The following is a 27,416-nucleotide window of genomic DNA, read 5'->3' as shown; positions in this document are numbered from 1 at the left end:
AATATGTGATATTCTATAGAGAAAAGGAAACTACCTTTTGAAGGTAATCATTCTCCTTTAAATAGAGCCCTCATTCTCATTGTTTCTCATCCAAAAAATTTAGAGATTGAGAGCTTCTCTCTCTAGAATAGCCGCCCCCCTCTCTCTCTCTCTATCTCTCTTCTCTTTTTGTTTTTGTTTTGGCACCTAGGTCCACAATTGACCTAGCGTTTTGTTTTAGCTCTTCGACTCTAAGACTTGTTCTTAAGTCATCGTGTTTAAAAGTGTCCATACACTAATTCCTTCTTACCTCGAGTGACTTATGTGATAGAAACTTTGCGGTTACTCGAAGTTCCGAAGAACGAAGAAAGACGAACTGCGTGGGGAGACGAGCGATTCAACCTCCACAAGCTTCTCAACGATCAAGCTACATAAACGTTAGTAAACGTGTAATTTCTCTAGATAGTTTTAATTTAAAAATAACATGTGCTTGCTCTTTTTCTAGGTTAGTAAAAATCGTTTTACTCGCTAGAAGCGTTAAATCATTTCTTAATCCTAGATCTATTCCAACAGTCGGGCTACTAAATATCCCATCAAGTCCCAAAAAGAGCCAAGGCCCATCTGAAACGGGCCCAAAATCTAAGTTCAAGCTCATCCGCGATGAAGAGCATACGCAAACAACGCACACTACTTAAGCACATCGTACGCGCCTCAAAAATCATGCGCGCGACTCGCCAGCGCCCAGATGCTCGCACTGTTCCTTGCATTCGCACTCACCAAATCACACGCACGGTCCATGACCAATGACCAGGAGGCTATCCTCATCCTCCCAAGCACAATAAATACCCATCCTCAGATAGGGCAGACGCGCGCACACACACACACACACACACAACTATTATCTCAAGATTACTCGATTCTAGAAATCTGAAATACTACCAAGGACCCTCCGCACTCTGCTTCCTTTTTCGAGCATACAATCTTCCTAAATATTCACTAACGAATATCGGCCCCCCACCTCACATAGCAATCAGACTAATGTTGAGCGTCGAAGCGCACGGTAGAGGCACTGCCTCTACACCCATCTAAGCTTGATCTCTCTTCTTTTTACTCTCGAGTTTCCACAACGATTGAAGAGTGCCTTCGAGCTTGACGAGCGACAACTCGTGACTTTTGAGATTCTCCCAGTTAGCTCGGGTGCGGCCACTTGGTCTGGCCGTGGATCAAATTGTCTGAAGCATTAAATAGTTGTTCTTTTTGTGCGACGACAGAAAACATCCATAAATCTTATATATAATTTATTTCTAACATAAGTTAATACTATAAACACTTTTATTGTACATTTTTTTTATTTGACATCTACAAATAATCCTTCTTGATTTAGTTCGAGACTGAGAAAAAAAATCATAATTTTTGGGAGAACATCTCGATCCCCAGATCAAGTTGGAATTCATAATTTCTTCTGAATACGTCGCAATCTTAAATGTCAACACTAAATTATTGGTTAGAAACTTCTTATGGTTGCTTGTTAACAACAATAAGGAGACCGATAAGTCCAACCGGGATGAAGATGAAAATCTCGATCGAGTCGATGTCGAATCATTTCACCATGTAATGGATATAGAATTATTGCCAACCATCGATAAATACGTTTTTGGAATTGATCTATCCATAAGAAAAGATTTAACGCTTCGAGCAAGCGGCGACATTTAAAAAAAAATTAACAAGTAAAATGATTTTACTAACCTAGACAAAGAGCAAGTACATTTAAATTAAAACTATTAAAGAGCATTACTTGTTTACTAACCTTTGTGAAGCTTGAACGTTGAGAAGCCTTAGGAAGGTTGAAACGTTCGTCTCCCCACGCAGCTCGTCTTTCTTCTATCACAAGAATCACTCGATAAAGAAAGGAATTAGTGTGTAGGCACTTTTAAACACGACGACTCAAGAACAAGTCTAAGAGTCGAAGAGCTAAAACACTAGGTCAAATGTGGACCTAGGTATCAAAACAAAAAAGAAAGAAAACTAGAGAGAGAGAGAGAGAGAGAGAGAGGGAGGGGCGGCCAAGTCTAGAGAGAGAAGCTCCGAATCTCTAAAACTTTGGAATGAATAAACAATGAGAATGAGGCCTCTATTTATAGGAGAGGGATTACCTTCATTAGGGTAGTTTCCTCTTCTATAGAATATCACATATTCATGAGCAAAATTTGCTCTTCACCCTATAGAGTCACACGGCCAATACTTGCCAAGCAAGTCCTTGGATTTGTTTTCTCTTTTATCTTCCCTTCTCCCTTGACTTGTTTGGCCGAATTCCCTTCTTTCCTCATAGAGAAAATTTGTTTCCTCTTTTTCTTTTGGCAAGTATCTTGATACATCAATGCACAAAATTTGTCTCTCTTTTTCTTTAAGTTGGACGGCCAAGAAATCTAGAATGAGCTTCTAGATGTTTCTTCATTTGTTCATGACAACATAAGAAAAGGCCCATTAAGAATTTTCATGTAAAATTCCATGAAATGAAATTAATACTCAAGGCCCAATAAACTTGTTATGACCGAGTGATTATATGTCATCATATGACAATATCAAAAAATTTATTGACATTCATTTCGTCCTATGTCCAAAAGGACAATTATACCCTTTAGACAATTTTCGTAAAAATTGTCTCGTTCTTGTTTTGACTTAGCTTCTAGTTTAACTATTCCTACTCGATATGATTTATGATAGTGACCTCATGGATCCAAATGAACAAAGCTTGAGCTAAAATATTTGGACTCAAAGGTTCACAAACCTTTTCCAAGTTTAGCTTAATGTCAACTGACTCCACTAAAGAGTTGACACTTTGAATCTCTCGGTTCAAATGAATTTATTTTCTACTCAAGAATTCAACCTAGTTGTGATGAGTGGATCTACTAAATATTATCTATATTTACCCTTCATGAATACCATTCAGCTAGTCGGGATTTATAAAATTACCGTTTTACCCTTCTAGTTGTTGTTTCCTCAACTCCTTTGTAGATTGTGAATAAGTTAGAAACAATGTATATAGTGTCTCCAACTCTCAATGTCTCATAACCAAACATCATAGATTCTCCTAACAATCGTACTGAGATCAATAGTCTTTTGATCTTTAGATTGTGAATATATTGTTTTTAGCAAACCATGAAGAGTTTGTTCATGCAAATCTACATTTGTCTCTTCATGTGTTGTTAGATTTGTTTATGGACTAAAGACTAAGGTTTTATCATAAAGCTTCAGACAAGGAAGAATAAATGAACATTTTCAACTTTTATGAATAAATAAGGAATTACAAGCAACAGTCTTCGTGAAACTTTATTGCATCAAACGTACATAAGAAAATACTACAACTCTACTTGTGGGCACCATTGACAACAAAAACTACATTAGTTGGAAACATAACCTCGACATAATTCTTATCGTTAACAAGCACAAATGGGTACTCACCACCTCGTGTCCTTCTCTGACAAATGATGATTCGAATCAAGAGGACAAAAACCCTGCTAAGACAAAAGACCTGCCATTGGTAAAAGATGCATGTCCATCAAAGCATGCCATAGCCATTCAGGAAAAGAACGCACGATAAAGAATGAGCAAACGTGTTCATAAAAGAAAGTCATGTATCACAAAAAGAGGGCAACCGCCCCAAAAATCCTAGAAAGCAAGCGCTAAAACAAGTGCACTGAAAGAAAACTCCTAAAAGAAAACGATGCGCTAAACACTTGTGCAAAAAAAGAAAAGAAAAATTAAAAAAATTCACTCGACAAGATCGTCACCCAGGGGTTCAACCCCGTCAAGCGGTGGGAACAAAGAGTCGAAGAAGTGGAAGGTGAACCCTCGAGAAACATTCTCGGTCGCGGTAGCGTCCCGACACTCCACCGTCGTCGCGTGCCTCGCCTCCTCGATCCCGACATCAAAGTCGTCTTGTAGGTCGGACGCGAGCTGTTCCGCCGCAACCTTCTCCGTGGTGACCCAAGCCACTTCCTCTGCCAAAGAGTCGCGCTCGCGCTCTGCCCGGACACGGACGGCCTCGCTCGATGAGAGCTGACCCTGAAGAATGCCCACCTCTTCTGTACGTGATTCAAACTGGCGTCGAAGGTCCCGCACCTCGCTCCGGAAAACTTCCGTCGATCGAGACGCCACTTCGAGAGCTTGACGTTCCATCGTTAACTCCTAAGCCATCTTTGCCACTCCTGACTGAGCACGGTCGCACTTGCCTTGTGTGACTCCCAAGTCCACACGAGCCTCTTGAAGCTATTCGCAGAGACTCGCAAACTCTGCCTTTGAGTGAGAACCTCGCTCGGCACGGACTAGCTGAGATTTCGCTTGAGCAAACTCCTCCTGGGCGAGGCCCATGCGTCGAATGAGGTCGTGAAGAATCTTCTCGCCTCGGGTCGCATGCACAAGCACCTGAAAGGGCAAAAAGACAAGTCAGCAAAAACAAGATCCTAGCAAAACAAAGCGAAAGGATAAAACAGAGGGAGCTTACTCTCTGTGCGTCGGAGACGTCATGGCGAAAGAACTCCACATCGCTGCCGGCTACGATGCTCTTCCACATCTTCATCGAAGATTGCGCAAGCCCCTGGGAACATTCCCGTCTGACCTCCACAACCTCCACCTCGATCATCGAGTTCGCGCGCTTCGAATCCGAAAACGTGTCCGGAAGAGCTGAGGAAGAGGGTCGCTTCAAGGAAGTGCGGGGACCACTCTTCGCCGAATGACCAGCGTCGGACTTCTCCCAGACGTTCCGCGCCGCGATACGGGAACGGATTGCCGCCAACAACTTCAGGTCTCGAGAAGACATCGCCAGGCGCGCTCGAGCCCTCGCCCTCGCCCTAGCCGAGCAAGCTACAAAAACAACAAAGTCAAAACTCTAGCTGAAAAAAGACTAAAACCGAAAAAAGAAGAGCAAACGCCAAAAGTACCGGGAAAGCCACTGCTCGAGGGAGACGACACAGCGGTAGGGGCGCTCTCCCTCCGCTGGCTATCATCGCGGCCGAGAGGGAAAGGCGGGATCGCTCCCCAGCTTTCCGAGCCTCCGACATTCCCTGGATCTTCATCACAAAGTCGAGGTCGTCGGCCCCTGCGTCGGGAAAGAAGTCGGTCAAGGGACCGCAGCCCAGAAGTGATTAAAAGCTCAGGCCCAGTTGGCAACTTTTGTACAGCTTTCCACAAATGTCTTTAAACTCCCAGGAATTGTTGTTCCATACATAGGGCAGCGATTGATAGCAGAAAAATATATATGATGAGCCACAAGCCCAACCCACCTGCAAATTAGAAAACTGGGACATTTACTTTGGGCACCATATTTTAATCTTCCAAATTACTGTTTTTTAGGGACCAAACAGAATTTTAGTGGCAACTCTTATTTATATAACCAAAGTCATAGTTGTATCATGTATGAATGATCGATACTTACATTCTTTCTTGGCCTCTGTGATTATCGTCACCCTCACACTTGCGTCCATGGACACCGAGGCCAAAGCTCTACATTCAGTGTCAAGTTAGAACATCAGTTTTTTTTATTGAAGACAAAAATATAATCAAAACCAAACAAAAAAATGACCTTGAATCACGAGAGAATCTCAATGCAGTTATAAAGCCGAGGTGTGCTTTTTTTACCACTTGATGTGTTCGCATACTCGTCGAGTTTACAATCCAAACATCTCCCTCGTTTGTTCCACTGCACCATTTTTTGTTCCAGGTGAAGTGAAATCAAACTGATATATCAGACTGCAAAGTAAGGATTTTACCACGCGAGAAATTTTCCGTCGGCAGAGACATCAAACGCTGTTATCCGTCACGGACAATGACCTTCGAATTAATCTTTTGCCATGTGGTTGTGTTCCATGTCGCAATGCTTCCACCACCTTTACCTATACCAAACTTGTTACATTACTAATAAATAAATAAATAAAAATTTGGGTTAGTGAATGCAATCGGCTTAGACGGATCTACCTGTCACCGCAGCAGTATACATAACCGTTTTAACTCAAGAAAATCTGCACCCGCAGAATGATTCATCCTGCAAATCTTAAAACAAAAAAGTTGAAGAGTAACATCTGGTAATTTGAGAACAAAACTAGGCTGTTTACCAAGCCGCCGAAACAGCTATACCAGTGCTTATTTTGCTACTTTACTCTCCTTCAGGTAACAGAGATAGAATAGTACCCTAAACAAAAATATAAATAAAAGTAACAGCAGGCATATAACTAATTATATAACGATAGAGCATAAAACAAAAATCGAGCAAGATCGATGTGATTCGCCAGTTGATACATACATTTTCCTTTGGTAGAGAAGCTACAGCTTTTAAAGAAATGACGTCCCATACTCGACAACCACCACAGTCCAGAGATATAAGAAACTTCCCATCAGGGCTGCCAAAACAATAACTCTTATCACTATAACACCAAGGGTCTGTTTGGTTGAAAAAGAAAAATGGCATGTTTCTGAGAATGGGAAAGAGAACGATAATGGAACGGAAATGAAAAAGCTATGCAAATGTTTGCATTTTTTTTTAATCAATTAGAAACAAGAATGGAATCAATTAGTAATTGACAAAAATACCCATTACTTCATCTTTCCCAAATAGAAATCAGTAGTTTCAGAGTTAGGTTGTGCTATTATGAAACCAGCAAAATGAAATAAACATCTTTATTAGAGAAATAACATCGATAACGCTTCAACTGACACTAAAATAACAGAGTCAACTAACAGAACTAACCAAAACATAATCATACTACAACTAAGTAAACATCATGATCTGAACCCCGGCGGAATCGTGGGCGTTAGCTATGGCGTCGTTGAGGGCAACGGGCTCCTCGAAGAGGATGAGCTTGCGGCTTCGAGCGGCGAGGAGGGCCCACTGGAGATTAAGGCTTGTCAGAATCAAAGATGAGCGTCTCGTAGGAGCCTTGTCGGAGGAGCAACTAGTCAGACCTCTCTCCGTTCAGGTCGCCGCCGGCCAGACCACATCGAAGTCATTTACCGGAAATTTGTCTCTGGCAACCATTGATCGTTGGCTCATGGTGAAGACCACCCTTTTTTTTCTCAGATTGGTGTTTTGTATTTTTTTTTTTTTCATTTATTTAATGTTTTATTCAGATTTTAAAAACGAATTAGTTTGTTTTTTTATATATATTAAAATCATGGGGTAGTAAAGGAAAAATGATCAATTAAAGAGAGGAATGGTTCATTCAACTCATTTAGCTAAGCAATGATGAGTACCTCATATCAAAGTAATGATTATTCCATGGAATTCTAATTCCTTACTTAAAATTGAACCAAATAACAGAATGCTAATTTTTTATGAATTGTTTCCATTCCATTCCTTCAATCTGACCCCAAACCAAACATGCCCCAAAAGCAAAGGATTCTCTTATGCTAGTAGCACTGTGATAGGAACCGCCGTATTCCATTGATAAATTATTAAAGTAATACAAGATAAACTCGGATAATCAGAGAGACCCGGAACTCTCCCGAAAAGGCTAAGCCTAACTTCCAACTCATTTCCTGTCCAATTAATTCATTCTCAGCTTATAATTATAGGCTAACACTCTTAAAAACACTAATTCTATCCCCTAACACTTAACTAGTTATTCGACTGTCAAATTATGATATACCTGAAATCTAAATCCTTCACACTCGCATGAGCTTGAGCTTCATCAAGAATTACATCCATGCTAGGCCATTTGAAAACCCTTAAATTTCCATCTTGTGTTGCAATAAAGAGCAATCATTATACAATCAAATTTATGCGCCTTACTTCACCATAATCATTTCAACATTAGCCTAAAAAAGATCCATTTAAACCTTGTCAAAGACTATAATAAACAACATTTACAAAGCTAGCCATCTCGGAGATCATGCTTATGTGCAACAGTATATGCATACCTCGCTGCCACATGCAAGGATAGAACCGTCATCGTCAAATGCCAACGCCACTTGTTGATCAACGTCCTCCAATGGTGTAAGCCTTTTTTCAGATTGCCTAACACTGAGTTTATGTTCACCCCCTGAGTTATCTTCTTTGTCCAATTCAAACCATCTGTGTGAGAATTACTCTACAATTACCATCTAAAACTCATTTTCATCCCAGCCGATCTACACCTAATCTTGATGAAATTTAATCAGAGTTGGAAAAAATCAAACAAAGTGTCAACATCCCACTACTTAAAGAGTTAGAATTTAGCGATTAAGAAACTAACTTGCAACTTTTTGGGAAAGCACAAACAAAACCATTGCCGGTGGGATGGTCCGCCATTCGATAAAGAAAATCGGAGGCCGTGCTCTGCCTCGCAACCTGCAAACGTTGCAAAATTCAAACCCTAATTCTAGTGAATCGAAGCTCGGCTGAAATAGAGAGCGAGATTTGAGACTGACCGGTTCGTCGGAGAGAGCATTGGAGGCAAAATCGAAGTCAGCGAGGATAACAGCATTGGGGATGCCACTATTGCCCTCGCCGCCGCCGCCGCCGGCCAAGACGACGCAACTCCGATGCCATGCCACTGCATAGATCGGAAAGCCGTACTTCTTGAAATTCGACATTGTTGCTCAGATTCACAGACGTGATCTCTCTGCTCTGTTGCTCAGTCCAATTCAGAGGAAAATTTGAGCAAGCTCTCCTTCACCTAAATTTCACATCACCGTCGAACTTAATACTCAATTCCTAAATCGGAAAAGAATATTCGAAAGTAGAAACAACTCGATCACTCAATTTCTTTGTCAAGCTCGAAATACCTAAATCAAACTCACCTTCCTCGGCGTTTCTCACCCGTAAAGTAATGGCGTCTGAAGATAGTCGCGGACAGAAAAGAGATAAATAGACAGAACTAAATATACATAAATATTATGTAGAGATTATACCTGTCATGAGAGGAGCGATGAAGACGACGGACGGTGAAACGATAGAAAATAGAAATAAATATATTGGACTTAGTTTTTGTTTTAATGTGAAATCACATTGAGTAAAGTTAAGCATATTATAAAAAGATAAATAAATAAATGACATTGCCGAAAATATTTCTCTGATTTCTTTCCTTGTAATAAAATAAAATAAAAAAGCCTATCATTTCGCAGATCGGAATGGACAAGGATTTTAGGAATTATCAGTGAAAAAGGTCTCTCCGTTGCGATGTTTACAACTTGATTTTGCAGGAAAAAAAAGGACATTGATTTAAGTAAAGACGCAAATACAAAATATGTATATAGTCATTGATGTTGAGGAGGTTCATTGGACGATCTCCGAACGAGAGCAAAGTATCCCAAGACGGCACAAACAGCGGCGACAAAATTGCCTTCCTTGAGCAAAATCCTGAGGACGAAGCCCACGATCTCCGCCGTGATCTTCCTTCCCTCCACCACCAAGTCCCTCCGGGGCTTCCCGAAGAAGGCCAAGAGCACCACGATGGAGATCCACGTCACCATCGTCGCCGGAACCACCACCGCCAGCGCCGCCGCCATCGACACCACTCCGAACACCGCCCCCAGCAGCACCGACGCGTACACCGCCGGCCAAAAACACGACGCCGTCGACTGGCTCTGCTCTTGAAGCCTGTACCACGACAGTATCGACTTCAGCGAGTTCCACGATGACGTCAGGATTATTCCGTACACCGCCACGAATATGCACACCCATGTTCTCCTCTTGCTCATCACCCCAAGGAACACACTGTACGACGAAGACGACGGTGATGATGGTTTTTCCTCTTCGTCTTCTGCTACTCCGTGTGCCATTGATTACGCGAGCTAGCTCTGTATTAATGTTTGGGTTTCCTGATTCTGATACCTCTCTCTCTCTCCGTGAACGTGTCTGTCTGAGTTTGAGTTGCCCAGAATAGAGGAAGAAGGAGGAAAGTTAGATATCACAAGATTGGGGTTTGTCAAAGGATTCCCTCTTCCACGCGCAGCTCCAACCCGTGTGGGGTTTACGCGCTAGCTTTGCGTCAGCGTGGAAAGGAAAGAGGTTTTCTCTTCTTCGTTTCTTATTTCCCTTTCTTCTTTTAAGCAAATACTGCCGTATGACCTTTGTGTAAGATATGTTGTCTTTTTTTTTAATTTTATTTTACATCCTATCATCAATTACATCGTATATTTAAACACAAATTACAAAATTTAATTTTCAAACGTCAATATTACATTTCCTAAAAATTGAATCATCACTGTAGAAATCACCTCATAAACAAGAGATCTTGACACCCAAATTAAACCCTTGGAGATAAGACATTTGTCTTTTAATGAAATTACCTTCTTTATATTTTTTGTTTTGTGTACATATATTGGATCACTCGCAATTATTTATGCATAATGTGTTATTCATATCAATTAAACTCGTTTTTGTATTGTATGTTCAAAATATATTGTTTTCGAATGTCTGAATTAATGAAATAGTTTATATAATTTTTTTGAAAATAATAAATAACTTATAATAATCATCAATAAATTTAATTTTGGTGTCAAATATTTTTTTTATAATGTAACTTTAACTACTTTGTTAAAAATTTGAAACGTTGACTATTTTACTATTTATTAGTTTCAAATATCTATTTTGTATAAATTCTCCTACATAAAAATAGCTCGTCCTATCAAATTTAGTTATAAAAATTAAGTTCAACGAAAAGTATAAAACTCATTTAAAAATAAGATAAAATTTGAATCACACCTACGAACTGCCACTATTGTCGATGGCGATGGCATTCTAAAAGTCCTTGTCTTATTGAAATCCATGCCGAATAAAACGAACCATATTTTATACTTAAGGTTCAAATTTAGAAAATGATATTTAAAATTGCACTGGTTAAACATAAAAACAAGAGAATACAAAAACTCTCTATTAGAGTAGAAATCGACAGATTGGTGTGCACAAAGGAGACGGGCTCTTACTAGTGGGGATGGGGACTATGAACCGAAGACTCGAGGAGCTTTGTATGATGATAAATTTGGTAAAAATCAACAAAGACATGGTGAAAAAAGAAAAGGAAAAAAAAAAGAGAAACGTATTCCTTATGTCGAGATCGCTTTGATGATTAAGATCACTAAATCTCGTATCTATGGAAATTGGTGGCACCAAAAATTCAAAACAATAAAAAAAAATAGCGGAGAGCAGATTAAAATATATTGTTCGATAAAAAGCTCAAATTTATTACTATATTAAGACTGGAAGAGTAGTCTAAATTTTTCATACCGATAACCTTATTATGTTGTAAACACAAAATGTATTTTAGAATTGTCACAACTCACAACTTTAATAAAACTCTTGTTAAAATAGGGGAACCAACAAATTTAGTAATAAACATTGAAATTGAAATTGACATAAATTTTGATTATATATACACATAAAAAAAATAAAAAATAAAAATAAAAAAAAAACCAGTTTTTATTTTATTTTAAAAAAAATTGTTGATGTTGGAATCGGTTTTTTTTTATTTTAAAAAAAATTGTTGATGTTGGAATCGGTTCCTCAACAATCACGAACAATATATTATATCCAGTGTATCGTTTTGTTTATACATATGTCAATCTCAAGAATTCATCGTATACGAATTTAATTTAAAACTGATTTGTATCGAAGTAATAAATAATTAAACGAACAAAAGCAAATAATGAATCAAAAAAGGAGATTTTTATTGAATGTCGATCAAACTAATACAACCGGGGTCGAGCTCGACTCTATGAGAAGTGACGATCAATTAAGCTTTAGAATATTAATTCGACAATAATTAGCTGGAGGTCAGCTCATCCTTGCTGTCGATCTTGATGACACGTGGTTGGACTGGAGGGCTTGGAAGAACTGCACGCATGTTGACCTGAGCTGGTGACGGCAAGATGACCGGCTGGAGACCGCTTATTCCCGGCTGACTGGGGAGAATTGGACTTGGTCTTAGCGGGGAGCTAAAATCCTTTGGACGAACTGGTCATGGACAAATTGGTCACAACTGAGTGTCAGTGGAGAGACCGAAATCCACTCTCACAATAATCTATCAGGTCTGCGGTAAATTAATTAACTAAAGAGTAATTCTTCTTTTAGTTAATTAATTTACTGCGGATCTAGTGAACTACTTTTTAATAAAATCAAATTTTGACTAGAATATTAAAGTAGCTAACAAAAATACTAGTTACAACAAATTCTTGAAAAAAAAAATATGTAACAAAAAATTGTGTAGTGTTTTTTTTACCTAGTTTTTTTTAAGATATATAGAAATATTTTATTGCTCATGAGTTGAGAGTATTCGTGAGTGACTTGGAGGGATTCAGATCTTAAACAACAAATCAGCTTTATAATGTCTTGGACAATTTTCATATAAAGATTTTTTTTTATTTGTTTGGCTCTAACAAAAATTCTTACTTGAAATGAAAACCCGAAGGTAAGGTTCAAAGATTTACTTTTGGAGATTCCAATGGAGTTCATTATACGTCTCTTAACTTTACAACTTGCATTATTCTCCCTCTTTTTGTTGCCATTTCTTTGCCCACAATATATTCCTTTCCATACTTTTCCTCTAACTAATATTTAATATTTTATGGCCCTTCAGGAAGAAAAAAAACCGCAAACTAAGTGAAAGATAATTGTTATCATTTATGTATCTACATTCTTCATTAGTTTAAAGCTAATTAATTCTACTATATCATTATGGCTTAATTTCACTCGTGAGAAAATAACCTCAAAGTAAATAAGGACACTTAAAAAAGACTCGTACAATAAAAATATGAATATACTTGCTTAGATGAAAGAAACGGACTCGAATAGTGGCGAAACCAGGTTTCAGTTTTAAGGGGAGTTTATTTATTAGATTAAAAAATATATAAATTTTAAAAAATCTAGAGACGTGTGAGAAAAAAAATTCAGGACATATATATAACTTTGAGTTAACCGCCTATGCATTTGTCCGTGAAGACCTTCCAGCACAAATATGTCGAAATATCCTTTGATAAAATGGACTAGTGAATAATGCCGCAGTAAAGATTTGAACCTGTGGGGTTATAACTTATAACTGATAATAAAAAAAAATTGTAAAATTATTCAAAGGTGTGTGATTTTTTTCGGAGGGGCGAATATGAAAAATCTTTTTTTTTTTGGGGGCTTAAATATAAATATAAATAGGGATAAAAAAGAATTTTAAAAAAATCATGGGAGATTCGTCTTAGGGCGAGGACTTAGACATTTGGCTATCCGCCATGCAAGGAATCGTCTCACCCCTCTTGGCTCTTGCATTCTTGATGTGCCCAAGTGGCCAAGGTTCTCGCTCAAGTGCCCGCTGAGGTCAATTTTTAGCCCTCCTAACATCTTTCATGCTCTTATATTTTGATAGTGCCCGTATTCCGAAGGTTTTGAAAGGACATTGTATTATCCCGGTGGGTGTGTCGAATGAGGCCAATGATAGGAAAGACAACAACTGGTCATGAGCAGCATGATGGATGAGTAGTTAGAGCTAACAGCATGCAAAAAAATACATATTATATAACCACCTTCTCTATCCGTAGGAACCGCCGTAAATATCTGATCCCACGCAAAGTCATCATAATGGTAACAAATATCCCTCTTTCTCTATCTCTCTCTATCGATAAACATCTCCTTATATATACAAAACATCTAGACATGAGATCAATGTCCCTCGCATCACATTTTTAATCAGACTACTGTTGAATGTCGGAGCGCGCACCAAAGGAAACTCGTGTGCCCTAATGACTCACTTTTATTTATCATGGACGAAAATAAACTTTCTGACAAAGAAAATAATAAAGTTGACAGTTGATCTGTAATTTTTGTATCATTTGAGACTTTTTAAAGATAATGTCATATCGGGTATGCTATTCCATATAAACAGTCCTTTTGAGTCCAACGAAAAGACACAATCTCACACATGAAATCTGAATATGTCCATTTGTGACAGAAAAAAAAAAACACAAAATACTTTTTTTTACATTTAAAAAAAAAAGGAAATGGCAGTAAAAAAACCCAATGTTTACGACTTGTAACACTTAAGTACCCAAACTTGAAAAGTTGTGGGAAAAGTACCAAATGTCAATATATGCAACTGTTAAAACTTGATATTTTTCAATAATAATTTAAAATTTTAGACATGTTTGATAAATTTTAGATTTTAGTATATTAGCAGTGTTTTAAACGTTAAAATCGTGTTAAAAATAATTAGTTGACATAGTTTCTTGTTCAGTAACTGTGAGTAACTATTAATGTTACTGCGTATTGGGGCATAGTTGTAAAGAAACTCAAAAGGGAAATAGAGTCCATTTCTCAGTTATCTCATAACAAAAATACACGTCGTTTCACAAAAGCACATACAAAATGTCGTTTTTGTCTCAAACGTCGTGTCATAATGGATTCCTAATAACATGTATTTGTTTTCGAAAGTTTTGAGATTTAAACAAATCTAAATTCAGTTGATTATAAGCAACTATATTTTAAGACTTCAATATAATATGGTAATATTATATAGCACACCGTAGAAAAATTCTATACCAAACTACTACTACGAAATTTTTCTCTAAATTTAAAAACTCAGTAAAAGAAGGACTCAAGTCCACTAACCTTTCACTTTTTCACATAAGACAAAGTAATTAGCAAATGAGGAATTTGGAATAAATACATTCATGTTGACTATGTGGTAAGCTCAAGATATTTTGAGATTTCTTTAAATTATTTGTGTTTAGTACGAAAATTCTCATTCTAGAAAGAAAACCCCCAACGAAGTTTCATCAATACTAATAATAATCCCCAAACCACGTTGCTAGCCATAACCCCACTTAGTGTTGACCTTTACGTTCCCAACATTTCTCGTTACTACCGTATCATGCATATTTATTTATTTCAATAAATTGTCATATTTAATTTTACAATATGATTTAGAGAAATTGTCCTATTTGCCACTTTTTTGATAACTTTTTCCCACATTCCACTAAAACCTTAATTTGTCCCAAAATACCACCAAGACAAGTGTAAAAAGTCAAGTTTGCCCTTCACTATCTATTTTCTTTACAAATTGGCATCTATGTTTACTCAGCCATTTTCTCCCGAAATGAAGACCGAATTGTTCTCCTATTTCTCATATCAAACTCAAACTTTTCTCATTTTCCCTCTCTCTCACGTCAAAACCGTCGAACTTCTCTCTCTCTCTCTCTCTCTCTCTCTCTCTCTCTCTCTCTCTCTCTCTCTCTCTCTGTAACTGCATGTAACCTCCGGGAAACCGTCGACTCAAACTCACCCATTTCGTCTCTACAGTAACTCTCTTTTCTGAACCCACTCAAACCCATCACTTCTCACCCGAACCCCTAACATCGAGAAGAAAAATGGCGGACTCAAATCCATCACCCCTGCGTCCGACACCCCCGCGTCGGAGTCCTCAAATCGTAACTAAAGTCCCAGAGGAGCCGGCAAGTCCAATGCCGGCTCGGAAACGAAAAACAACAACTTCGCCCAAACCCAAACCCCGGACGAAAATCGCGGCAGCGAAGCCCCCAAAGAGGAAGAACATCATGGCGAGTTCGTCCGACACGGAAGAGGAAGAACTGGTTCCCAAAAAACCCCGTACAAGAATGGGAACTTCAAAGGTTAGTGTTGTTGATGAAATTTTCTTGATTTTTCCGAATATTAGTCTCTGAACATGGGAATCGGTTCATCTCTGAATATTTGTTGGTGATTTTGTCTCTGAATACGTGTTGGAATATTTGTCTCTGAACATGAGAATCGGTCTGTATTGTTGTTGTATTTGTCTCTGAATAATGTTGTTGTATTTGTCTCTGAGTAGATATCAACAATGTTGACATCGATGTCAACATTGTAGACATATATGTCAACATTGTTGAAATCTATAAGAACAGTGGACAATGATGTCTAAAATGTTGCCCAACATTGTAGACATCTGATGTCAACAATCTAGACATCTGATGTCAACAATGATGTCAACTATCTAGACATCTGATGTCAACATCTTATGACATCTTATGACATCTATCGTCTACAATGTTGTTATCTGATGTCATCCTATCTATATCATGCTTACATGTCTATTCATTGTAATTGCAGCATGTCGATGTTATATCATTCTACCTTAGGAAGAAGCGGTGGTTGGGTTAACTAAAAGAGTCGTTCACAATAATGAACGCCTTCTTTCACAACTACTGTATCCAAGGATATGAATCGTGGGTAAAGTGTGAGAACAAGGATGAATTTGATTGGGCAAATCAGTCCCGTATCGTGGACTACATAACTGCCACAAACAAATCCTTGAAGCACTCATGGCCGTGGGTGGACGTTGATGTCGTATACGTGCCTGTTTGTCACACTGATAGGTCGCACTGGCTCCTTCTACTTGTGAACATTCGGGAGCGGTCTATTACAATATACGATTCAATGTCCGAAAACAAATACCATAGGCAAATGGTGACGTCCCACGTGCAAAAACTGGCTGAATTCATCCCATTAGCTCTTTGTTTTCTTCATGCATTTGATAGATTGGGTATTGAAGACACCAATTCAGCCAAGTTCAAAGTCGGAACTGCTGCCAACATGCCACAACAGGGAAATGAGTACGTACATAGTTACATGTTTAATATTACGAATAATACAAAAATTTAATTGTCTAATACCTTATTTTTGTGGAACAGCGGCGATTGTGGCATGTTTATCGTGAAGGCCATTGAGTTTATGACTCATGGGTTTGATGTGTCGGCAATCAAACAAGATGACATCGCCATGTACCGACAAAAGTACACCATCGACCTCTACCGACACGGGGCGGTGAAAATTGCAAAAGAGGCCCAATCGGACAACGACAAGGATGAATGAGCTAAATTGATTCATAAACTCTTATTTATTTAGTATCAATTTTTGTTAAAATTATGGTACATTAATGATTATGGTATGTAAAACTTTAACTTAATCTTAGTGTTTTGTAAAAAGTATGGTACTTTAATGATTATGGTATGTAAAACCTTAACTTAATCTCAGTTTCATTATATATGTACTTTATTATGATATTGTGTACATAGATATGTCAACAATGTTTGATACTCAGATGTCAACAATGTTGACATCCGAGTATCAACAATGTTGACATCCGAGGATCAACATTGTTGACCTACATACATATCAACATTGTTGCCATGTATGTCAACATTGTTGACATCTGAAATCACAAAACCAAACAAGTATGAACTCACAATAATATCTGATATTACAAACAAAGTACACGATAATATAATATCTGAAATCACAAACAAAGTAGACAATTCTTTGAAATCAACAAAAAAAGGTTGACAAAGGAGGTTAGGTCAAAGGAGTTGCACTATTACAAGTTTGACGATTGTGACCAATTTCCCCGCAACGCGCACACTTGCGCCTAATAACATCCTCTCCTTGAGAGGGTATTCTTCGCTTTTTTGGCCTACCGGCGGCACGTGCCTGGTGCTGAGGCGCAAGAACGCGGATATTCTCCACCTCATGGGGAATATCCCAACTCGAAATGTCGCCATGAGGATGATGTACAGCTGCGTAGGTTGCCCGCAAATACTCTGTCGTATATACCTTCGAAATAAAGCTCTCAACTGGACGGTTGCGAACTCGGCAAGCCGCGATGGCGTGTGGACAAATAAAATCATGCGCCTGCCATCGATGACAGGAACAAGTTCTATCATCTAAATTAACGGCAAATACGACCCCCTCTCTGTCTACTACCTCAAACTGAGCTCCTCCGACAATAACTGAGCTCCTCCGACGACTTTTTTGAGCTGTGTTCACGAGTTTTCTCAGCTTGGACGAAATGGGGGAGAGTGGGGTAGAGAGAGAGAAGATCTGGACGAGAGAGCTTGGACGAGATGGGGGAGAGAGAGAGAGAGAGAGAGAGAGAGAGAGAAGATCTGGACGACAGTCAGAAGAGATGGACTGGAAGAGAGAGACAGAAGAGTTGGTCGAATGAGGAGAGTGAGAGAGACTGAGACCTAGATGTACTGGACAAGAAAGAGAGAAGAGATGGACGAAGGAGAGAGATTGACTGAGACTCACCTATTAATCGGTCTTCATTTCGGGAGAAAATGGCAAACTTGACTTTTTACACTTGTCATGGTGGCACTATGTCTAATGTCAACATTGTAGACACATATGTCTACAATGTTGACATCGGATGTCAATATTGTAGACACATATGTCTACAATGTTGACATCTGATGTCTACTTTGTAGACATATATGTCTACAATGTTGACATATGATGTCTACATTGTTGACATAGATGTCAACAATTTATTGTTTTTTTTTTCTTGATTCTCATATCATTTCCTTATCTGTTAATCTTCATTGTTGACCATAATTTCCACTTCACATCCTTCGAAATCCCCTTAAAAGCAGTCTTCAAATTACCGGCGAGATGGAACATGCAAAAACCATGATAACCATGATAACATGCAATTCACAACACTACACATATATAAGACATAGTGTAAATAGACATATTAAGCAGTTTCAAGCATTCAAGTCATACAAAAACCCATACAAAAATATAAATATTACGAAGTTTAGACCAATGATGTGGGAAATTCATCGTCAGAGTCATTTCTTGTTGATCCTCATCCTCCTATAATAGAGAAGTTCCTCTCTCTGGGTTTTCAGCATAAACAGTCGTGTCCCCTTGGGCACGACTTCCATAAAATCTCTTTTTTTCTTCAACTGAGTCTCCCAGTCGTCTCCGATGATTTCTTTCATAACACTTTCGAGACACATGATCGGACCCGATTCAGTTTCACTACAAAAAGTATCCAAGTACCATATGTACTCAGCCTGGCTCATTTGAAACTCCGTGAGTTGTGCATCACCGAGTTCCGATCCGCTTGCCTTATTAACATCAATTGACTACAATTTTAGTAATTGTCTACAATTATAGGTACGAATGTCTACAATCATAAAAAATAATAACCAAAAATCATCTTTGCTTGGCATCAAAATGTACCTCATTTTTAGAACATATTCTCTTTCGGGGCTCGAAGTCGTCATAGCTTGTCACCGGAGATTCAATGGAGTGTTTTTCTGACATTTCTGCATATTTTTGGCAATATTAGAGTCAACAACGTTCATTAGTTGTTGACATCAGATGTCAACAGTTGACGTCCATTGTTGACATCTAATGTCAACAAGACTTCCAACGGCTTTCCATCTCACAAGTTCACACCAACATTAAGCAAAACCCCACACTCTGATTGAGGTGAACTTGTCAGAGAAAATGAAATAAAAGAGCTAACCATATAGATTAACAAACTTGTCTACTAGCATTTATGTCAACATTGTTGACATCTAAAGTCAACATTGTTGACATATATGTCAACAAATAATGAACGTCATCTTCAAAAATCACATAACATACCCATAACAAACCCATGCTTTTAAACAACAAAAACTTCATTATTTCAAGATGAAAAGCTTTTTTTATACCCGAAAAAATGAAAAAAAAAAAACGAACCTAGGGTTTTATTTCGTGGATTGCAACTTCTCTTTTCAAAAATCACATAACATACCCATAACAAACCCATGCTTTTAAACAACAAAAACTTCATTATTTCAAGATGAAAAGCTTTTTTTATACCCGAAAAATGAAAAAAAAAAACCTAACCTAGGGTTTTATTTCGTGGATTGCAACTTCTCTTTTTTGGGTCGGAATGCTCCTACGAAGATAACTGAGCTCCTCCGACGAATTTTTTGAGCTGTGTTCACGAGTTTTCTCAGCTTGGACGAGATGCGGGAGAGTGAGGGAGAGAGAGAGAAGATCAGGAAGACAAACAGAAGAGATGGACGGGAGAAGAGATGGGTTTTGACTGAGTATTAATCGGTCTTTATTTCGGGAGACAATGGCTGAGTAAACATAGATGCCAATTTGTAAAGAAAATAGATAGTGAAGGGCAAACTTGACTTTTTACACTTGTCTTGGTGGCATTTTGGGACAAATTAAGGTTTTAGTGGAATGTGGGAAAAAGTTATCAAAAGAGTGACAAATAGGATAATTTCTCTATGATTTAGATATATGACAGCATATTGAATCTGATTTATACAATTTCTTGTAAAATTATTGAACAAAGTAAAAACATAAACAAATGTCATAAATGATAATTGAGCAAAGAAATGTGGAGATTAGGTGGAGATGAGACTATGGACAGCAAATAGTGACACACTCAATTACGACCACTTTTATAGATATTGATAACATTTTTTTAGTTGTTCTCAAACGAAATGTTAGTAATTATGAGTTTATTTACTCCAACTCATCTTCACTGTCAAAATTATTATCACCCCTTTTACAATTGGCCCTTTGGAAATTTTGATTTGATTTCATAGACTGCAAGTTCTTTATATATATATATATATATATATATATATATATATATATATATATATATATATATGCTATTTTAGCATATAGGATTTACTATTTGTAATAATATAAATTTGGTCACATCACATCAGCCATAAGACAATTATTATTATTTTTTTTGGAAAAAACATCAACCATAAGACTTAAATACCATAATATCATATATTTATGCACCACCCACACACACATATATAACATATATATATATATACATATTTATGTATATGAATTTATTAGATATATATTAATTTTAAATATATATATATATATATAACTATATTAATTTTGAAAGATATATCACTTTTTGGTTGAATAATACATATTATATATTTTATTAGAATTGACAGTAATCATGTAATGTGCTTAATTATTTATTGATACTTATTTTTTTTATTAATTATTTATATTTAACATACCTCGATACTTTTTGCTTTTAAATATTTTTTTAAATGTACAATGTTTATTACAATATCACTTTATTAAAGTAATTTAAAATGAAATAAAAATAATAATCCCTTCTTTTTCTTTCCTCTTTCTCTCTAATGTTCACATAAATAGCGGAGATTTTGCTCCAAAGACTTCACCGACTATTTTTTTGCTCGTTGATGTAGCAGAAATAAATCATATGCAAGTATAAACATGTCAAGACAAATAGGGACTTGTATAGTTGTGGAAATCAGATTCACGGAAATTGTCAACGTAACTATACCTACCTAAATATCCTTGACTTTTTATCATTGAATTATTGAATCATCTTATAAAAAAAATGAATAATTTTATCCAAAATAAGGAGATAATCTAAGAAGAAAAAAAAGAAGAAGCAAGGGAATATGAAGAAAAAAATTTGATGATCTAAGAAGCGTAAATAGTTTGTTTGTTTTTTCCTACTTACTCAATAATTTGGTCTGTCTGAGTTCCAATTCGGATAAGTTCTTCTATGTTATTATTCTATTTTTATCTGGAAACATTGCTGCTTAAACAATTTCACTCAAACGTTCTTCACCAAAAAAAGAATAATGAAACATCAAATTTGGCTGTGAAGTGAGCATATCATTGTTACTTTTTATATTTCACCGAAGTTTGGTATAATAGCACTCGTTGAAAATGAATTAATGACACTTTTAAACAAGAAATTTCTTTTTTTGGTTCGATGTATGTTTTGACAGAGAATCGGAGATATACAATCAAACCAAATCTATTTCATAAACAAGAGAATATATTTAATCAACGATTAGTTAAAAGTTGAGACTGATTTCCTTTTCCTCCGACAGTAAATCATCAATAATAATTTATTTAGGTTTCTATTTAATTTTTATGATACTCCATAGATGTTATTAGGATAATCCTTGTATAAACCAAATGAAATAAACAATTATAAAAAACTAAAATAAAGCATTTGTCTAATTTTTTCTTCCTCAAAAGTTTTTATCTTTTTTCGTATAAAAAGTTTATAAAATATTTGAGAATAATGATATATGGTCGTTTAATAAATAAGAATTGATTTTCCAAACAGCTCTTACATAATCACAAATTATGCAAAACTATATTCGAACTTTGAAACAGAAAGGTTCCATTAAAAAAGCGCAAAAAGGATGTTTTTGTTGTTGTTGAGAATTTTGAATTTAAAGTGTATATACTATTAGTTTGTTGTATTTATTTGATATTCCAAGTGTCCAACTTTCAAGCAAACCTTTTTCCTTAATGTATTTTAAACATTACAACATAATTTCTTCATATTACATAAATTTAATTTTAACACATAAAATGTTGAGAAAAGTGACACTTGGTATTTTAAAATACTTGGGTACAAGTTATTAAGCCAGAAAAAAATGTGATTTTAATAGCATAGTTTTGAAACATACGTTAATGACGCATTGAAACTTAAAATAGAAACCAACAACCTTCTTTGAAGTTTGAAGTTTGAAGTTTGAACACAAAACCAAACTCCAACTGTTTACTAGATTGTGGGGTTACTATGATAAGTATTAATTAATGAAAATAATATAAGTTATATGTAATAACATATTATTTTATTTGACTGATGATATAATAGACGATAAAATTAATATATATATATATATATATATATATATAATTTATAGTGTGTATGATGAATGAAATTATCTTTTGAATACGCGTTGAACGATCGAACCAAAACCAAACCAAGCCACTCAAGCTCGTATCCCTTTCTTTTTATATTATTTAAATTATTTATTTCGGTATTTTCTTGGTAATTAAGCCTCATCAATAACACTTTCCTTTCTGTTCCCAATTCCTAATTACCCGATCAATTTCATTTGCCTCTCCGTTACACCGATTCTCAACTGTTCTTATAATCACCGGTTTCAGAATAGTATTGGGTATATCCTCTTCTTCTTCTTCTTCTTCTTCTTCTTCTTCTTCTTCTTCTTCTTCTTCTTCAATTCGAGGACTCGAATCAGCAGCGACTTCATGTAATTCGGGTATGTTTTGAATCGTGCTTCTGTAGAGAAAAGATTCAACCTTTGTACTCCAACAAGACCAGTGAAGTTCGATTACCAGTTTTGGATTGATTCACTCCCATGGAATTGAAGAAGAAACAGCAAGTATCTGGGTTCTGAATAATTTTGTTGTTTGTAGGGATATATAGATATATACTATAGATACATGGGTTGTGTGTGTTCGAAAACCTCGGCAGTGGAAGACAGCCGAGAGAGTCCACGGAAGAGATTGTCGTCTTCGAGCAAGAAGTACTCAGAGCTGAACAAGCTCCACAGCCACAGAAGAGAGGGAGAAGAAAGGGCCGTTGTTGTCCCCGCTTCTTCGGCGGCGAGATCGGACTCCGGCGATTCGAAGCCCGCGAATGGAGTTCCGGCGCGGCTCGGCGCCGGAATCCCAAAGGCGTGCCAGGCTGAACAGGTGGCGGCGGGTTGGCCCGCGTGGCTCAGCGCCGCCGCCTCCGAGGCCATCAAAGGCTGGCTTCCCCGCCGAGCCGATACCTTCGAGAAGCTCTACAAGGTCTGTTTTGGTCTGGTCTGGTCTAGTCTGACTTTTGATGCTGTAATAATTAGTCTTAATTAATTGTGTGTTTTTATGTGTTTTTTTTTTTTTTGGTGGGGTCAGATAGGGCAAGGTACTTATAGCAGCGTTTACAAGGCGCGGGACATAGTCAACAACCGGTTCGTGGCTCTGAAGAAAGTGCGGTTCGACAACTTGGACGCGGAGAGCGTCAAGTTCATGGCCCGCGAGATCCTGGTCCTGCGCCGGCTCGACCACCCAAACATCATCAAGCTCGAGGGCTTGATCGCCTCGCCCAACTCGTGTAGCTTATACCTCGTGTTCGAGTACATGGAACACGATCTCACCGGGCTCGCTTCCCGCCCCGAGATCAAGTTCACCGAATCCCAGGTGAGCGATTTTACGATGGAAAACACGATAACATATACATACACATATATCATATCTGATGGATGGTTGTTTCTATATTTAGGTGAAGTGTTATATGCAGCAACTCCTGAGGGGGCTCGACCATTGCCACAGCCACGGGGTTTTGCACCGCGACATCAAGGGCTCAAATCTCCTGATCGACAACAACGGAGTGTTGAAGATCGCTGATTTCGGCCTCGCGAGCTTCTACGATCCTCAGCAGAGACACCCTCTGACGAGCCGCGTGGTCACTCTCTGGTACCGACCCCCCGAGCTCCTTCTCGGAGCCTCGCATTACGGGGTCGCCGTCGACTTGTGGAGCGCCGGTTGTATCCTCGGAGAGTTGTACTCCGGGAAGCCCATCTTGCCCGGAAAAACCGAGGTACGAAAATGTGATTTAAAGTTGGAACCATTATAAAGCATAACAGTAATACAATCAAATACTTAAAAGTTGTTGCTCTAGCGGTTAGATCCTTGATTTACCTCCAAGAGGTTATAGGTTCTCGCTTAGCAATTGCTGGTATTTCCAATTCCCAAAGTGATAAAGAGGTCACACTATGATCTATAGACTAAACCCCGGTTTAAAGCAAAGTTTGAAATATTGTCCATATATCTTCCAATTTAATATTTTTATTAGAAAAACAATATATTCAAACTCAAGAATCACTAATGATGAATACGTGTTATTTAAATATTGATAAATATTATTTATAATTTATATTATTGTATATAATACCCGTCGGTAACCGATATCTCATTACATTCTGATTGGTAAAATTGGCGTCGTTATACCCATCAGTATATTATCCGATAACCGATATCTCAGTGAAACTAGCGTGGCAGTATCAGTATTTTGATCATTGGTTAATAAATAATAATAATTATAATGATACAACGAAAATGTAGGTTGAGCAACTGCACAAGATATTCAAGCTGTGCGGATCGCCGTCGGAAGAGTATTGGAGCAGAATGAAGCTACGGCACTCGGCGGTGATGAGGCCGCCGCAGCCGTACCGCAGATGCGTCTCCGACACTTTCAGAGAACTCCCGGCCGCCGCCGTCAGCCTCATCGACACCTTGCTCTCCGTGGACCCCGCCTCTCGCCAGACCGCCGATTTCGCCCTCAAAGCCCAGGTCCCTCCACTTTCCCCTTATTCTATTTTAATTACATAATAATTCCTCGATTTCGGAACTGACTCGATATGTTCACCGCAGTTTTTCACGACGAAGCCTCTCGCTTGCGATCCTTCGAGCCTACCCAAGTACCCTCCGAGCAAGGAAATCGACGCCAAACTCCGAGAGGACGAGGCTAGAAGGTACAAAATGTACTTTTACATTAACGAAGGCAAGATTTCTGATTATTTATTTCTTTTTTCTTTTTTCTTCGATAGGCAAAGAGCCCTCAGTGGAAGAGGACACAATGTCGATTTGGAAAGGCGAGGAGGACTACTGGGAACTCATGCGCTTCACCCCCCAAACGTTAATCTCGCGGTAATCACCGTCTTCTTCTGATTCTTCGTGTACGATTCGTAGGAGTGTTCTTAATATTGGTATTCGATGAACGAAACGAATCGCAGATGATGATGAGACCGGACCATTCGAGCGCGAAGAGCCACAGCGAGATTCTCGGCCACCGTCGCGAGGTCAAAACCGTCTCGGGGATTCTGGCGGATCCGGCGAAGCCCTCTCGGGACGCCAAAGACCCGAGAAGAGTTTCGGGGGATGACGTGGACAGGAGGGTCTCGATGTCGGGCCCGCTTGGTCGGCGACCGAGGCCCGTGGCTGACCGTAACCCTAACGACCCTCTCGCCGACTCGGCGCGGCCCAACTTTACCAAATTATACGGATCGGTGGCCGCCGGCCGGACTCCCTTGTGCGACCAAAAGCCCGGCCCGTCGCTCCCGCAGTCCGACGACCGCAAACACCGGTCCTTTAAAATCGGAGAACATGACGAGGCAGCATGTTCCAAAGATTCAAGCCTGGTTCGTTTCTCGTCTTTTCTAAATCCCCTAGTGAAAGAAATTTGGATATAAGTCCAATAACCAATATCGAGTTTACTGTTTTTATGAATTGAATAGGTTTCTATTCTTTTTCTTCACTTTGCCGAATCTAAAAACTAAAATATGCATAACTTTATGATCATGATTATAACCACCTTTTTAAATTAATTTATTACTAATCCAAAGGGCTTGATGAGATGAACAAATTTTTAGTAACTATGGCTGATTAAATATACAGTTTAAGAAAATAAAAAAAATAAAAACAAATTGGGCTTTTATTCATTTTTCAAAACCTTGCGTCTATTTTCTGTATTAAGAATCCGTGAATGGACTTGAATCAACTTGGCCCTTGTTTATTCGATGCAATGTTATAATTGGGTGTTTGTTGCTACAGTACGGTCACGGTTCAAAAGCAGACAAAATCTATGTGTCGGGACCGTTGCTGGTTTCGTCGAACAACGTGGAGCAGATGCTGAAAGACCACGATCGCCGCATCCAAGAATTTGCTCGGAAGACCCGACTCACCAAACCCGGTTCGGGTTCTAGGCATCAGAGTCACGTAGCTGGGTAGATTTGATCCCTCTCATTCATTTTCCATTTTCACCATCTGATAGGTAAGAATAAGATTATAAAATGGGATATATACATAGGTGAATTCATACGTTAAAACGTATATAGAGTCATAGAGATAGGTAATCTCTTGTCTTTAAATAGTACGTGCTTATTTCATTGTTCAATAATTTATGTATATATATAGAGAGAGATATATAGTATAGAGGACAGTGAAATCTTCAGAGAGAGAGACAGAATGTACTCCTTAGAAAGCCACGGTATTGTACTCTGGCATATTTATAATTATTTTGACCATCCATTGAAGAGCATCATTTGATTTGTCGGGTACTTTGAGTTTGTGTGTCTTTCACTGCAGATCATATCATAATTAACTGTTTATTAATTGGATATGTTTTAATTGTCATTGTTTTGCTTTCTATTCTGCACAATATTTGAAATATATACGTATATATATACCAACTAACACATCTCTAGCTAAATAGTCAATTAATTTGTAAAATAGCAAACAATTGTCTAGACTCTAGAGTGAAATACAAAACTTTTTTTTTTTAATCTTGTCAATAAATTTATATATAGATAGATATCGTGTGAAATTTTTTTAATGATTGTGTCAAAATTTGACTCTTGCTAAAAAGTTTGTATACTTACAAAAAAAAAAAAAACTTAAATATTACCTGTTTTGGTAATCCTATTTTGTACAATTTTTTCGTTTTGGTATGTTCAATTGCATGGATCGTATTTGACAAAGTTGTAGTACGAATATTATTATGATTAATTAGTATCATTATCATATAATTTTAATTAATCCTTTTTCCAATGGAGAGTTTCAATCAATCAAGCAACTTATATCTGTGTTTTAATAATATTGTTGAATCGGATGGAAAGTCAAAAAAGGCACGAAAAGGAAAATAAATGTCGACAATGCATATCATTAAATTTGCCTAAATTGATAACGTCACACTCGTTTGTGTGGTTTTGAATTTCTCGCAACAAAATTAATTACCAGCAGAGATGACAGAGATGGAGAGCAAATGAAACCACAACTACCAAAGAGTTGTCGTTGAAGGCGGTGA

At 37.7% G+C, this 27,416-nt stretch overlaps 3 protein-coding genes and 1 pseudogene across 5 annotated transcripts; 2 read left to right on the top strand and 2 right to left on the bottom strand.

Moving 5' to 3' along the window:
- Nucleotides 1-3,579: 3,579 nt before the first annotated feature.
- Nucleotides 3,580-8,932, bottom strand: LOC149407475 (SEC12-like protein 2; annotated as a pseudogene). Its single transcript, XR_016296947.1, has 12 exons — nucleotides 8,380-8,932; nucleotides 8,205-8,299; nucleotides 7,878-8,044; nucleotides 7,620-7,710; nucleotides 6,278-6,374; nucleotides 5,953-6,019; nucleotides 5,748-5,870; nucleotides 5,561-5,677; nucleotides 5,414-5,481; nucleotides 4,920-5,261; nucleotides 4,484-4,842; nucleotides 3,580-4,404 (listed from the first exon to the last, which is right to left on the bottom strand). The product of XR_016296947.1 is annotated as an SEC12-like protein 2 (transcript).
- Nucleotides 8,933-9,067: 135 nt separating this feature from the next.
- LOC149407474 (uncharacterized) lies at nucleotides 9,068-10,007 on the bottom strand. The gene has a single exon (XM_089614082.1). The coding sequence runs from the start codon at nucleotides 9,730-9,732 to the stop codon at nucleotides 9,208-9,210; it is 525 nt and encodes a 174-aa protein (XP_089470208.1). The 5' UTR covers nucleotides 9,733-10,007; the 3' UTR covers nucleotides 9,068-9,207.
- A 6,101-nt stretch (nucleotides 10,008-16,108) lies between these two features.
- LOC149407473 (putative ubiquitin-like-specific protease 1B) lies at nucleotides 16,109-16,798 on the top strand. The gene is made up of 2 exons (XM_089620266.1): nucleotides 16,109-16,539; nucleotides 16,618-16,798. Exons 1-2 carry the CDS (start codon nucleotides 16,109-16,111, stop codon nucleotides 16,796-16,798), a joined length of 612 nt encoding a protein of 203 aa, XP_089476392.1.
- A 5,706-nt stretch (nucleotides 16,799-22,504) lies between these two features.
- Nucleotides 22,505-26,641, top strand: LOC149407472 (putative serine/threonine-protein kinase At1g54610). 2 transcript variants are annotated; one of them, XM_089614070.1, is made up of 9 exons: nucleotides 22,505-22,827; nucleotides 22,985-23,362; nucleotides 23,468-23,752; nucleotides 23,835-24,152; nucleotides 24,677-24,904; nucleotides 24,986-25,086; nucleotides 25,162-25,261; nucleotides 25,348-25,752; nucleotides 26,165-26,641. In XM_089614070.1, exons 2-9 carry the CDS (start codon nucleotides 23,012-23,014, stop codon nucleotides 26,339-26,341), a joined length of 1,965 nt encoding a protein of 654 aa, XP_089470196.1. In that variant the 5' UTR covers nucleotides 22,505-22,827; nucleotides 22,985-23,011; the 3' UTR covers nucleotides 26,342-26,641. The 2 variants fall into 2 exon arrangements, with proteins under 2 accessions (XP_089470196.1, XP_089470190.1); XM_089614064.1 differs by having other exon boundaries at nucleotides 22,505-23,362.
- Nucleotides 26,642-27,416: the final 775 nt, after the last annotated feature.

This window comes from Urtica dioica, chromosome 1 (assembly GCF_054948205.1).
Source record: "Urtica dioica subsp. dioica isolate 48M chromosome 1, U.dioica_male_clone48M_v1_H2, whole genome shotgun sequence".
NCBI lineage: Eukaryota > Viridiplantae > Streptophyta > Magnoliopsida > Rosales > Urticaceae > Urtica > Urtica dioica.
Note: the sequence above shows the minus strand (reverse complement) of the source record. Positions and strands in the feature narration are given on the sequence as shown.